This window comes from Anneissia japonica, unplaced genomic scaffold (assembly GCF_011630105.1).
Source record: "Anneissia japonica isolate Jap-2015-1 unplaced genomic scaffold, ASM1163010v1 scaffold3338_len356548_cov189, whole genome shotgun sequence".
NCBI lineage: Eukaryota > Metazoa > Echinodermata > Crinoidea > Comatulida > Comatulidae > Anneissia > Anneissia japonica.
In genome coordinates this window covers 6,594-21,210 of record NW_022692763.1, presented here as the reverse complement: position 1 = coordinate 21,210, position 14,617 = coordinate 6,594, and the positions used below count along the sequence as shown (strand labels likewise).

At 36.8% G+C, this 14,617-nt stretch overlaps 2 protein-coding genes across 2 annotated transcripts in view; both read right to left on the bottom strand.

Moving 5' to 3' along the window:
• Positions 1-6,493, bottom strand: part of LOC117100387 (charged multivesicular body protein 2b-like) — an 8,700-nt gene extending 2,207 nt beyond the window's left edge. Inside the window, exons 1-7 of the mRNA XM_033240052.1 lie at positions 6,344-6,493; positions 5,675-5,766; positions 5,178-5,219; positions 3,943-4,044; positions 3,053-3,103; positions 1,996-2,098; positions 534-640 (exon numbers count right to left, since the gene is read on the bottom strand). Of these exons, the coding sequence (XP_033095943.1) occupies positions 534-640; positions 1,996-2,098; positions 3,053-3,103; positions 3,943-4,044; positions 5,178-5,219; positions 5,675-5,766; positions 6,344-6,374 (528 nt within the window). The 5' untranslated portion in view covers positions 6,375-6,493. The remainder of the gene's footprint in view (positions 1-533; positions 641-1,995; positions 2,099-3,052; positions 3,104-3,942; positions 4,045-5,177; positions 5,220-5,674; positions 5,767-6,343) is intronic.
• Positions 6,494-13,142: 6,649 nt separating this feature from the next.
• The window catches only part of LOC117100406 (complement C1q and tumor necrosis factor-related protein 9-like), a 6,992-nt gene continuing 5,517 nt past the window's right edge, over positions 13,143-14,617 (bottom strand). The window contains exon 3 of the mRNA XM_033240081.1: positions 13,143-14,440. Coding sequence (XP_033095972.1) covers positions 13,618-14,440 — 823 coding nt within the window. The 3' untranslated portion in view covers positions 13,143-13,617. The remainder of the gene's footprint in view (positions 14,441-14,617) is intronic.

The window sequence follows — 14,617 nt, the reverse complement described above, 5'->3', positions numbered from 1 at the left end:
CTTTTTGTTTTATTTTAGGCCTTCTTCAAAATACCTATGCCACAGCAGTTGATTTTTTTGCCGTAAAACCAAAATAGTTTCATGCATGCCGACTTGCCGATCGGTTAGCGTCAGCCCTGACTGAACTCTGCAGAAAATCTACATCGAACTTCGCATCGCGATGTAAAACAAAATGTCGGAAAACTTTTCTCTTGACGCATGCGCATTTGCATAAATGTCTACACACATACGCACACACATACTACACACAATAAAAAACAAAAGAAATGTGACAGAGTGATTACAATAGTTCCTATTGCATTACATGCATAGGAACTAAAAAGGTACAATTATATATATATTTTTTTATTTTTAGCTAGGGTATGCACTGCATTCCTTGCTTGGTTTTTGTTTATTGCTGTTTTTTTTTAAGTTGAACTTAAAAAATGGGTGCTTGGTAGTAGTATGAGTTGCTGCAAAAATTCCTCATACTATTACCCATGACAAAAACATTTGGAATTTAAACAGAGTGATAATATTACAAACAATTTTACCTTGCCAGAAACCTCAATACCAATTTCATCCAATACTTGAGTTACAATGGCCTCCTGCTCCTCCTCGTCCCCTGACTCAGTGAGAAGATCTTCTAGTGTATCATCCACTAAAAGACATCATTTAATAAAGAGAAGAACAACATATGAATAAATGAAAATAATAATAATATAAAATAAATTCATGAAAAACTTTTTTCCACAAAATAAAAAACAACATAGCACCATATTTCAATGATGTAAGGCAGCACTTCCCAAACTTTTAAACCGAGGACCCACTTTGGTTAATGACCTACACTGGCAAACATCTTTGTTCAAAACGATATACAGTAAGTTCACTCACAAGACTTTATTCAGCTGTAAAAAATGATAAGCAAAGGCTAGGCCTAGATATAAAAAGTCCTTTTTTTTTGGAAATGAAAATGTTAATTTTATTTTTTTTTGCAATCTTTGCACTCCATTTTTGGGTCATGACCCACATTTGGGAAGCACTGATATAAGGTATGGAAATAGGTCACCACGGAAAATGCTTTAAAACATGATTTAACGTATATAATATAGTATATTAATATAACTATATATTCATTGGAGTGCTAAAAGCCAAGGCCTCTACATGCTTAACATTGGCAAAACAAAAACTTAATGTTAATTCCCAAGACTGCTTGACTGACCTAAAATCTAGTTAGGGTCAGCTTATTTGGAAAACAAAAAATGTTTTTTTTAACAAAGAACCCGAAAAGCTACCCAAAGTATGACGTTTGAAAAAGCCACTTTACAAGATTTAAGGGGATGTATTGCTTTTTCTACAGTGAACAACAGACTGAATATTTGTGTCTATGGAATATTATCATACGACATGAAAGGGTGCCAGTTCAATCATACCTTTTATACACTCAATGATAAACTAAGAATTTAAATGATTAATGCCATGATCGTTGTTTTGGTTTGTTTATATAACGTGCTTGATGTATTAGAGTTGTTCAACATCAGCCTTGATGAATGGGTTGCCCTGTCAAAATGTGGTGATTAAATATGTAAACATTGTTCTCTGTTCTAGTAGAAAGTGCCTTGCTGCTGAACTTAAAGTCAATTTTCTAAGCAGCAATTAAAGTTTTTGAAATACTGTAGGATGATTCTGTAAATAAGGCACAACGAATTAATCTTAAGAGATATCTCTCACATCATTCCCTACCTGACATGTAAAAACAGATAGTGCCACCAACAAAGGTTTTTTTTTTAATGTTATTTGTAATAGAGAGAATTGAATCATATGAAGTAAATTGTGCATGATTGAATTGGTATTAACAACCAGAGAAAAAATGCATTGAGCAGTTCATTCTAAAATGAATGCATGTGCAGATCTTAAAAATGAACAAACATATATAGTTACTTAATAATGATGTTTACACTGTAGTATGTGGTAACCAATTTACATTAGGATATATAATATAAGAACATTACGCACTTATTTCTTCTGTCATGGCCATTTTGGCCGACTCCCTCTCAAAGTTCTGCATAGTCTGGGCAATTTGTTGCGGCGACATCTGTTTATTCATAGCGCCCATTGCCTGATAAAAAAAAAGTATCAAAATTTAACATTTTGCACTGGGATTGCGAATATTTATCAAATTCATTATCTACCATTGTCATATAATATTGTATGAATTACCAAGTTTATCATAATTCATTGTAATAAGATTGTTTTTATTTCACTACATACACATTTCTATATATTTTAGTATAAACTTTATCAAACTCGCAGCTATTACGCCAGACACTCATCGTTAGTTTGGTTCATCGTACGACGGTCATACGATGAACCAAACTACGCTCCATATGAGCGCTAGACTACATGACGCCATCTGCTGATTGTCAGTGGCAGTCTGAATGGAACGTTACTAAAAAAACGATCTGTTACGCAGACATTGTGGCGGTGCGGCGTTGCATTCTCCATCGAATCATGTCAGTGCCCGGTTTTAAGCACTTTACTTTTAACTTTTAAAAAAACATAGGTGTTTAAGTTTTTAAATTGTTATAATTTTACATGCAAAGTTAAAAAGATTAAGTTTTATACTGAATATCCAATAAAAGCCAATCCCTCTGATGCATATCGATTCATTGGTCTTCTTCCACATTCCTTTGCCCTGCATAATTTCTTACACAGTGGCAGCTCCGGTGAGGAGGTCAGAAGAACGTCCACCCCTCCCCCAAATCCCATCAGATAAGCATATACCCAGCCTCGTGTGTTATGGCACAACAAGGTTGTCGGGCTAAAAATCTAATATTTTGTTTTAAAAAGAACAATTTTGGGCCATCCTAAGCCGTAAAATCCCACCCCATAAACTCCACTAGGGGTTATATTCCAGGACCCTGATGGAAGCTCTTGGGTCAGACCCCCTTGTCGGACTTGTTAGACCCCAATCAGCAAAGTTCTGGAGCTACACTGCTTTACATCTCATGACACTGCCTGGACTGGACACATATTTCAAATGAAATATACGGAATATACATTTCCAATGTACCTTGGTTGTATTTCCCATTGCTGTAGCCATTGCTTTAGTAGACTGCATCGTCTGAAATTATGATTTGAATAAATTTTAATTAAATTAACAAGATATTATATAATGAGCAAGTTGTAATCAAGATAACAAGTATTGTACTTTTATTACATATTCATTTTCTGTAATGTGAAATTTTTATGCATATTTTATGAAGTGAATAAATTCATCAATTAATCTACAACAGAGCTACAGTATATATAATATTATTTTCTTATTCTTGCATTGATGTACAAAGACATACTTGAGCGTCTAAAGAGCTTCATGGGTATATGTGTTAATGATAAAATAGAATCATCGGTAATTATATATTATAATCAGAGAAGAGTATGGTGAGTAAAAAGACGGAATTATTATCATAAAATACCAGAGAGGAAGGCATTAGGGTTAAACATCCCAGTGACCATCAAGGGTAAATATATGCTATCGAAGATGAACCATGGTTAAATAATGCTATTAAGGAGAGCATCATGGGTAAATACATGCTAATTAGGAGAGAGTATCATGGATAAATACATGGAAATATCCGTATGATCAAATGTGAGGTAAATTCAAACCACTGGGGCATGAAACAAAAATGATCACTTTAAGTTATGCTAACTAATTGTGCCATATGTATGACATAAAATTCATAAAGTTGTTGTTTTTGATGTCATGGCTATTGTTCTTACATATCATAATGTGTATTTTTACTTATTACCTGTACGTAAATTGGATTTCTGTATCGGGGGGGGGGGGAGTACAGCTTAAAGGTAGTTGTGTATTGCACTACTAACTTATTTAGCTTTCCCCAATATTGTATTGTATTTTGTATGAGGTGGAAAATACAGATTCTGATTCTGAATGTCTCTCACCTTGGCCTGCGTTTTTACTGCTGTAACTTTAGCTGAAGCTCCATAAGACCTTGTTTTTGTTTTTCTCATATTTACTAGTTGCTTTGCCAAAATTGTACATGTCTAAATATAAAATGTAAACAAAATATTGAAACACATTTCATTTTCACTACATTTATTTCTCTCAAAAACACAGGAGAAATAAATACAAAAGACAAAAACGGGCTGATGCATTGAGAAACAACAAGAAACAGGAAAACCAAAAAGCGAACTAAACCAACTATCTTGTGGTTTCCCCAAAACACATTAAAAATATCACTAATATCAACAATAAATATAAAATATACATCATTTGTCAAATATATATAACAAATAGAAAAAAGTCAATAGACCGAATTAGTCACCAAAGATGACGTCATCGCGATTTCGCTGAGTGTGTATGGGTACAAAGTATACATTTTGAATGATTCATAGATTCATGAGACTTAGGTTGATTTGATTTAAATTTCCATTCAGACCAAAAATATGAAGAATTTCAAGAGGCCTTCTAGGGGGCCTAGGCCAATCAATCGCGGGACTCACCGCATCCAGTGCTCACTAGAACAATCTCTGTCGATTTAGAGTACACATTCCCAAGTTTAAATACTGTCACCAAGACACTTTGTTGCAATTTAGTATGAAATATTTAAAGCTATTGGACAAACCTAAATTAGTGAATTGTAGAATAAGATGTTTTTTTTTTACTACAATGGCCAATGAGTCTGAAAAATGTTGTTTGTATGACTCTCTAGTCTAGGGCTAGGCCTATGTTCATGTGACAAGGCTACACTAACATGTTCAAGGTTTTTATCTGCTTATTTCAATCCATTTCAAATTTCAAACGAGTCAAAATTCTGACGCTTATTAAAGAAATATTTACCAAGGCTTTCCGATAAGTTATTTTACGATAAAATGTACGATAAATAACTTTGAGGAGTTTAAATTTACTCGAGCGGAGGCTTATTATTGTGTGAAAAAACTGCCATGTAGCCGTTTGTTTTGATGTTATACCCACTATAACTGCTTTAGTTTGGTGACTAATTCGGTCTATTAGGATGGTGAAGATAAAACTGATAAGGGTGATGACAAGGACACTAAATTTGATGAAAATGACACTACAGATTTTTATAATGATTATAATATTATTAATAATGATGATGATGATGATGATTGGATGACAATGATAATGAAAATGATAAAAATGACTGCAAACGAACCTGTTTGTCTCCTCTCTTGGCTGCCTTTTTTATTTCCATTTCCTAAAAAACAGAATGTTGTATAAATAAGAATGTCTTGAACACCTGAAATACTGAGCATATTGACAATTTAGGGAGGAGAAGAGATACTGAGCCTAATACCTGATTCACTTGAGACAATTTGTTACACAAAACTCACAAAATTTGTCCCCTCCTGTAAAGGTGCAACTGCATAAAAATAGCATGCATTTCATGATCAAATAAGAACCCACAAAATTTAGCAAAGGGCCCCCTTTGTAGACATCTGCATCCATCTCAAAATCAGAGGCATCACAGAGACCTGTAACATTATTTAGCATTGATCTGTGCACATTGTACTAGGGTGCAGCTTACCTTGGAAGGTGACATCCGCCCAGGCAACATTTTACCTTGTGAAAATTGGGTATAAATTTTGGGAAGAATTGTGTAATCATCACAATTTATTTATTATATTTATATTCTAATTAGATTGTACTTACTAGTTTCTTTTCTTCCCTTTCAAGTTTCCCTCTGTCTCTCTCTAGGTCTCTTTGTGTTTTCCTTAATTCTTTATCATTCTTTCTCATAATTTCTATGAAAAATAGAAAATGTTTAAATGTGCTAATGTCATAGATAAATTCTTTTTATAAGTTTACGTCAAAGCGCAATTTTTAATTAAGCAAATCCTGCAGGTAAATTGGCCTTATTTTCCGAAATGCGCAGACAGTTTCTGTGTGGAGGATATTCAAAACACAGGCCTTACTTTACAGTCTGGTACAATTTGAATTATTATTAGGTAGGCAAGGGCCTGTATGAGGTACAGTAATATGTAATTAATAAATACTTCCCTCCGAGTCCTAGCTAGCTAGTCTAGGCCTATAATGATATGTAGGCCTAAAAATAAGTGACAGATCTGGCCCAGGCTATCTACTACTAGCCTAGGCCTCCTAGCTACCACCGCTTCTGTTTAAAACGCCTACCCACAACCCTACGTCTCTAGGATTTCAGGTAGCACCCTAGGCTTAGGATTCAGAATGTATGTAGGTTTAACTAAGCAGGGGATCCCCGCCTGCCAGGCTGCCTAGCCTAGGCTAGGCCTAGAATAGCTAGCTGTGCCAGTCAAGCCAGCAGAAATATCTAGGCTTGGTTATTTCGAAATTTGTACAAACCTTTTTCATTTGGTTTCCTAAATACATTCATTGTAAAAAGGTATGAATGTCGACTTTTCTAAAACAGTGTTTTTGATAAAATGATTCTGTTTCATGTGATCGGTACAAACAATTATTACTGGATCGATTGTCATGTACTATTTATAGAATAACAACAAATGGATGTAAATAGCGCCCTCTAAACTGTAATAATAAACAAAAACAGTAGAACTTCTCCTTTGCCCCTAGGGATTCATATCAGAGGACACTTTCCCGCGAAACGAGGGGAAATATATTTTTTAACACTAGGCCAAACCCCTATTAAAGAGACCTTTCTATTAGGGGACACTTTCTGAGTGTGCCAAATGGTCCAATCAATACATTTTAACCCCTATCAAGGGGACTTTTTTTTTATTTTATCAAACAACAAAGTCCCAAACAGGGACGTATCCAGGATTTTGAAAGGGGGGGGGGGCGTTATGCGTATTACGCATAGAGATATAATAGCTCTATGTTATTACGTAGGACCCCGGTGGGGTCAAGGGGCGAATCCCCTGTGAAGTAGCGCACTCTGAACGTTCTTAGGACTGTTTGAGAGGATAAAGGGAAAATTGCAATAAACGCATTATAAATAAGCGCAAAAATAATTATATAATAAACCACAGTCGCAGATCCAGGAATTCGAAAGAGAGGTGAACCAGGGAGGGACATTCACAGACCGAGGAACCACCCACCTCAGCCCCACCATGGTTGGGGCTGAGGTAAGAAAATTTATGATTATGGCGTCTGTAGACGGCCGGAAATTACACTCTCACACTTCAATTTGAATATATTTTTCTTTTTTTTTTCCTTAAAAAATGAAAGGGGGTGGGGGCCTTGAATCCACATCTGCTCAAAACATTCTTTATCCAGAACAGTCATAATCACTAAAAATGGACATGAAAAACCAGATCACATCCTAAAAACAAACAGCAGTCACTAAGACATACATCAGGAGCCGACTCGATGGAGTTTAATGTCATACCCAGGGAAGGGCACAGATCTGTTTTGAAAGGGGGATGGCATTTTGAGAGTCGACACCCACCCTCCCGACGGGGGGGGGGAGAGCCCGAGGTCCCCGACGGGGGGACTGATACCCCAATGAGGGGTCAGATTTCCCCGACCAAAGCAAAGTGGGCGTGGTCGAGCTTCGATTAAAAGGTTTCCAAAGCGGTCCAGGGGGTGAAGCCCCAGAAAATTTGGACAATTTAGGGGTTTCAAAGGCTTATTTTAATCGATTCTAGAGTCTACTAAAGTCTAATGATGTGGAACGACCACGTGAAAGGAATCCTGGTCCAGGGACGTTTCTTTGACCTTCTTTCACTGGAACAGTCATGCCACCATTGGAAGAGTATAATTTATAATCTTCCAGTGGGTGTGTTAAAGTTCCTCGTAAATTCTCTTGGCGACACAACACACGCACTAACGTTGGGCTCCGATTTGTGTAGTGGAAATCGCAAAACTTTACACCACGTCCTTAACAATTGTAAACAGTCCCTGGACCAGGGCCGACTCACGTGGAGACATAATAATATTTTAAATTATATTGTTAATATTTTAACGAAAGGCTTTGACGAAACGAGCAACACTCCAAAAATCAAATCTGATCTCGAGGCCGGAGTCACTAATCATAACACCCGTTCAACCATCCCTTTGGAGTGTGCAACGACAACTCTGATCCCAGACCTCTGTCTGTTCTGGAAGGAATTAAATAAACTCGTCATTTACGGTTCCTTTCGAACTGGGTATTCAGGCGGCCCATTCTCGGAAATATAACAAGTATGCACGTCTGATTAGGGACATTAGTGACTCCGGCTATGATGTCCAACTGATTTGCTTTGAGGTGGTTCTCGTGGATATATTTCTCCCCGCAATATAAAAACAATTAAAACAATTTTAAAAATGTGCAATTACCCAACTAATTTTAACTTGCCATAATCTCTTCCTTTAGTATATTATGCGAAAAGCGAACCATCCTGGATTAATCCTCCATATCTTATAACTGACTAAAATAGGATTGTTATAATTTCTTATAGGTATATTTTAAATTACTGATTTTTGTCCTTTTTTCCTTGTTGTTCTCCGTTCTCCTTGCGTGTGCCTCATCTGGGCCATGATCTAAGATTGTATTTTACGTTTCCTTATTGTTGTTTGCAATAAAGTGATATTAAATAATAGAAAATACATATAATTTTTTTTTCTCCCCGACGAATTGTGCTTTTTCTCCCCGACGGAGTAAGGAGGGGTAGAAATAGAGTCGAATGACAGGAAAGGTACCGGTCCACCACTGCAGTTTATGACGTGCAGCGACACTGTGATGCGTACGGCATTGCTATTGGCCCTAAGATGACTGAAAAGAATGGAAATTTGTGAATACAATGTCAGGAAACCAAAATATGTAAAAAATGTAATTTCTTAAATGCGCGCACGTAGTGGAAAATTTCAAAAAAATTTGAAATGCTTAAAATGGCCTAAAACGTGCTCTAATTTAGTCAAAAAGTGAATTTGAGCATTTTCAAATTTTGACTCGTAAGGGGACAGGGACGTAGCCAGGATTTTGAAAGGGGGGGAGCCGTTATGCGAATTACGTATGAACCCGGCGGGGTCCCGGGGGCGAATTCCCCTGTGAAGTAGCGCAATCTGAACGTTCTTAGGACTGTTTTGAGAGGATAAAGTGAAAATTGCAATATAAATTGTATTATAAATAAGTGCAACAATAATTATATAATAAATCAACAACCTGATCCAGGAATTCAAAAGAGAGGTGAACCAGGGAGGGACTTTCACTGATCGAGGAACCACCCACCTCAGCCCCACCGTGATTGGGGTTGAGGTTAAAAAATTTAGGATTAGGGAATCTCTAGATGGCCGGAAATTACACTCTCACACTTCAATTTGAATGTATTTTTCTTTTTTTTTTTTCTTAAAAAAAATGAAGGGAGGGGGTGGCGGGCCTTGAATCCTCTGCTCAAAACATTCTTTATCCAGAATAGTCATAATCACGAAAAATTGACATGAAAAACAAGATCGACATCCTAAAAACATCAGGAGCCGACNNNAACATCAGGAGCCGACTCGATAGAGTTTAATGTCATACCCAGGGAAGGGCACAGATCTGTTTTGAAAGGTGGCGGGAGAGGAAATTTTGTGAGTCAACACGCACCTCAGACCCACCATGGATGGAGCTGAGGTGAGAAAATGTGAGGAAACAGTACCTCTAGATCGACGTTCCGCAAACTATGGTCCGCGGCCCAAATTTGGCCGCGAAACATTTTTAGAGGGCCGCGAAGCCGTCTGGAAATTGAAAAAAAAATAACAAAGAGACGTTTTATCATGGAGAAAATAGTTTTTAATAAAGCCGCTTCACTGTTACAGCGAACGAGTCGCTTGCACACCCTGCTAAAGTGCCAGATGATGCGTGCTATTTGAATAATTATAAGCGGTTTTGTGTCTATGCCCACTCGGGAGCCTTTATCTGTATATTTATTCCTGATAGTGCTAGTATGCAACATTATTTTCTATAAATAAATATACTGTAAATATACCTTTTTTAAGCATTAAATACATGTCAAGCGCGGATCCAGAGTTTACCCTGGCTCGCACAGATGGCTTCCCATATTGGGATGGTCATGAGAAGAGAGCTAGCTCGTTTTGTCGCTGGAAGATAAATTTTAGATATTCGAAAAGTTTTTGTTTTCTAGATTCTTTGAAATACACTTCGTGCATTATGAGACGTCTATTATTGAATACACCCTGAATTCATATTTTTTTCACTACTTTGCTATGGACAATTAATAATTATGATGATGAAGAAGATGATGATGATGAGGAGGAAGCTGTGCAAGATTAATTAACATGCCCTTTTTTGTGAAGTGTCAAGCGGTTGGGAATGTTCAATGCACACAGTCGGACAATGATTTATGATATCTGTTTTGTATAATAATCTGAAACCCATAAAATATCAGTTCAGGTATTAATTTATCTGTATGGGGAAAATATAACATATGGACCATACAAAATAAAAAAGAATTCAAATAAAATTTAAAATATGTAAAAAACATCTACACTAAATCAAAATGAAATATTCACTGCCTGTTGCATCCCAGTTTTAGTATTGCAGGGGTTCTGAAGGCTGTACAGCTGTCTCTTATACACATCTTAGATGTGTATAAGAGACAGAAACAGTCCCTGGACCAGGGCCGACTCACGTGGAGACATAATAATATTTTAAATTATATTGTTAATATTTTAACGAAAGGCTTTGACGAAACGAGCAACACTCCAAAAATCAAATCTGATCTCGAGGCCGGAGTCACTAATCATAACACCCGTTCAACCATCCCTTTGGAGTGTGCAACGAAAACTCCGATCCCAGACCTCCGTCTGTTCTGGAAGGAATTAAATAAACTCGTCATTTACGGTTCCTTTCGAACTGGTATTAGGCCTATGTATAACGTGTACTGATGCATATTTACATGTTTTAGAAGTATTCATTTTGAGTGATCCCAGGAAAGAATTTGTATTGGCTCAAGAATAAGCTTTAAAATTTTAACATTGTGTACAAAGGGGGGGGGGGGAGCCGCGGCTCCCACGGCTCCCCCCCTGGATACGTCCCTGTAAGGGGACAATGTCAATTGTTTGGTTAGTGTCCCCTGAATAGGAGTAGGCCTACCCCTATTCAGAGGGCACCCCTTAAGAGGAAACATTTTGGTCCGGAAGGTGTCCCCTTAATGGGTTCTGTATAAGATCTTTGATAATAATAGTTAAAGTCAGACTCCGGAGGAAAAATTTTTGATATGTTGTAGCACTGATTTTTCTAAGACAGAAAAATGTTGTCTGACGAAAAACTGGGGAACGGTGAATGCGATACAGATTTTTGAATATTTAAAAACTGGGGGTAAAAGGGGCGTAACCATCCCTTTTTACCCCCCAGTTTTTTTCTGTCTTAGAAAAATCAGTGCTACAACATATCAATTTTTTTTCCTCCGGAGTCTGACTTTAATTGAGCCCATTTTACTAAGCCTCAAGCATTTTACTAAGCATTGAAGCCTGTTTTCCACTAGGCGAATTTATTCGCGCGAATCGAAAGCGTCGGTTCATATGCGCATGCGCATTCACATTCCTATCGGAGTTTTTGCGAAGCGAAAAAATGTGCAACCAATCAGAGCTCAGGAAGCGAACCGACGCTTTGATTCGCGCGAATAAATTTGCCTAGTGGAAAACCAGCTTTACACTAGCAAAAAGCAGGAGTATATAAATTAAAAAGTGTTTTGAGTACTGTAATTGTTTGGATGTATAGAAATTCTGTCCACACTATCAAATTTTATGTGACAAAAAAGTCATATGCCCATATTTGGATATAATACAGTATGACATCATCATGCCCTAATAATAATGATGATGACGATGATGATGATGCTGATGATAATGATGATGATGATAATAATAATGATAATAATAATAATAATAATAATAATAATAATAATAATAATAATTGAGCGAGTCAAATGGCCTAGCGGTTAAGGCAGGGGCATCGTGATCATAGCCAATAATATCGGCACTATAGTTCTAGTGGTGCAACAAGTCTTCTCGGGTAAGGACCATAAACCGTAGGCCCAGTGTACGCAAATGCTCATGTGCACTTAAACGAACCCAGTACATCTTTCGAGATGAGTAGGGGGTTACCCCGGTGTACTGGATCACTCGGCCCCTGGGAGGAGAAAGTTATTGAAAAGTGCAACATCTAGTACCGAACGCAAAGAGACCTCGTTTATCTGCGCTATATAAATCCATCTATTATTATTATTATTATTATTATTATTATTATTATTATTATGGCCCGGGCCGGCTCCCCGTAAATCCGCCCCTGCTTAGTGATTAATATGGTCACTATAATATTGAATAATGATAATAATAATAATAATAATAATAATAATAATAATAATAATAATAATAATAATAATAATAATAATAATACCCCCCCCCCCCTATAATGATAATAATAAATTTTCATCACCAGGGCGTCGTATTTAGCCTGTCATATTCATCTATTTTCCAGATCATTTTATAAATATCACGAAAAATAACAAATGTAAACCTAGCACTATAGCAGATTGTCACTATTATAAAGACTGCAGGCCAACAGCAAGAGTTTTTTAACAGACGAGGTCTACTATATGTCTCAACGTCAAAAAATAAGCAGATTATATCTTTTATTGTTGCTGTGCATGTATACACAGCTGGTCCAGTCTTTTCTGATGGGGACATTGCCCAACTGGCACTAGACTTCTACTGAGGCGCAACCCCTGCATGCACAATGAATTGCTGTATCCCCTTTGTCATGTTTTTAATCTCTGCCTGTCAAAAGGCATATAGGCCTATTTCCCGATACCATACAGGGTCGGCGGAACGTTTTTCAAAGTGGCGGGGCCCACCACTAAGATGAATGGGAATACAAATTAGGGGGTGGAGAATCTGGGTTCAAATTTAGGAGGTTGGGTCAAAAGTTTCCTATATATTGAAGAAAAACGGTTAAGCAAGCCAAGGACTTCGCTAACTTCCATTCCTCAGTATTAAAATCCTTCCATTGCTGGGCACTGTCTAAAACTTTCTTCCAGCTTATCTCTGAAAAGATTGTAACCTTTTCGTCTGCAGTCGAATGAAAATAATACTCAACGAAAATTCGTACTCAACGAAATGAACCAGTCGAATAAGCCATATGTCAATATTATATTAACCACTGGTACCTAATTATCTTGAAATAAATACAGCAGCTATGTAATTGTAGAAACCAATACTAATAAAACCTTGTTATTTTATTAGCGTTTATTCATCGTTTTACTTATCATACAGTATGTGGGAACTTTGGAAAAAATGACTAACATGCAAAATAACACTGTTTAGCATTTAGTAACAGATTCAAAATAAGAAAAAAAAACACATGCATTTGGTTATAGTCATACAGTAATAGTAGGCCTACATTAGCGCTCCAAAATTTAAAGAGATAGCCTACTCTTTGTTGTAAAATCAGAAAATAATCCCCCAATTAAAATAAAATAATGCTACTTAGATTTCCAATTCTGCTACAAAAGTTTAGAAACAGTCAGTATTTAACTATTTCACTGTTAGTAGGAAATAATTAACTTTAGATCATTTATATTTTAAAGCCATATTTTAATGTGCAAAACAATTGAAATATTAGATTTTTATCAAAGTTATCATTTCAACATACCTACTGGTTTTAAAGCAATACTTTATCAGTTCATATCATATACCAGAAACCCAGTGAATGTGAGAGGATGGTGGATATCACCATACACACGACGGGATCCTTCGTTATACAACCAGACTTGATCTCCGACATTAAGTTGAACTGTAGTTCCGGAGCTTACCTGATCATAACCAGAAATAGCACTACGGTGTGCAGTTGCGATTTTACGGTCATTCAGCCTCATGGTAACATATGTATCAGTTTGAGAACCGTACGTCAAGAAGCTAAACATGAAATGATACACGCCCGGAAATCTACATGTAAACTTTCCGTTAGTTTTGTCAAAATCCTCTCCGATATTAATCTCCATTGAGGTAAATAAGATGATCGATTCTGTAGTTGGTACGTGGGTTGTGCGTACCGCAGTAAATGCAGATTTATGGGCTTGCGGTGATTCTAATCCTGGTTCACCCTTTTCACCCTTCGATCCGTTGTTCCCTTTATCCCCTTGTGGTCCTATTCGTCCTAGTGGACCTTGCTTACCCGGAGATCCTTCGCTACCCTTATTGCCTTTTAAACCGTCATTTCCGGGCTCTCCCTTTTGACCTCTAGCACCTGTTTCACCTCTGATGAACTCCCCTCTATCGCCCTTACTACCGGGTGCTCCAGCCGGACCTGCCCCTCCATGTGTTCCAGGAATTCCGGGGATACCAGGTTGTCCAGGTGACCCGCAGCACATACTACATGCCTCGCGCACCGTTTCCTTTTCAGTTGCCGCTGTCGTAGAAACGGTCGTTGGTAAGCAAGTAAGTATGTTGAGTAGGCCTACCAATAGTGCACAAGATGCTAAATACGGGTTCATTATGGTTCTGTGTAATGAGAAAAAAGTTCATTTTTTAATAATAATAATAATAATAATTATTATTATTATTATTATTATTATTATTATTATTATTATTATTATTATTATTATTATTATTATTATTATTATTATTATTATTGTTATTATTATTATTGTTGTTATTGTTGTTATTGTTGTTATTGTT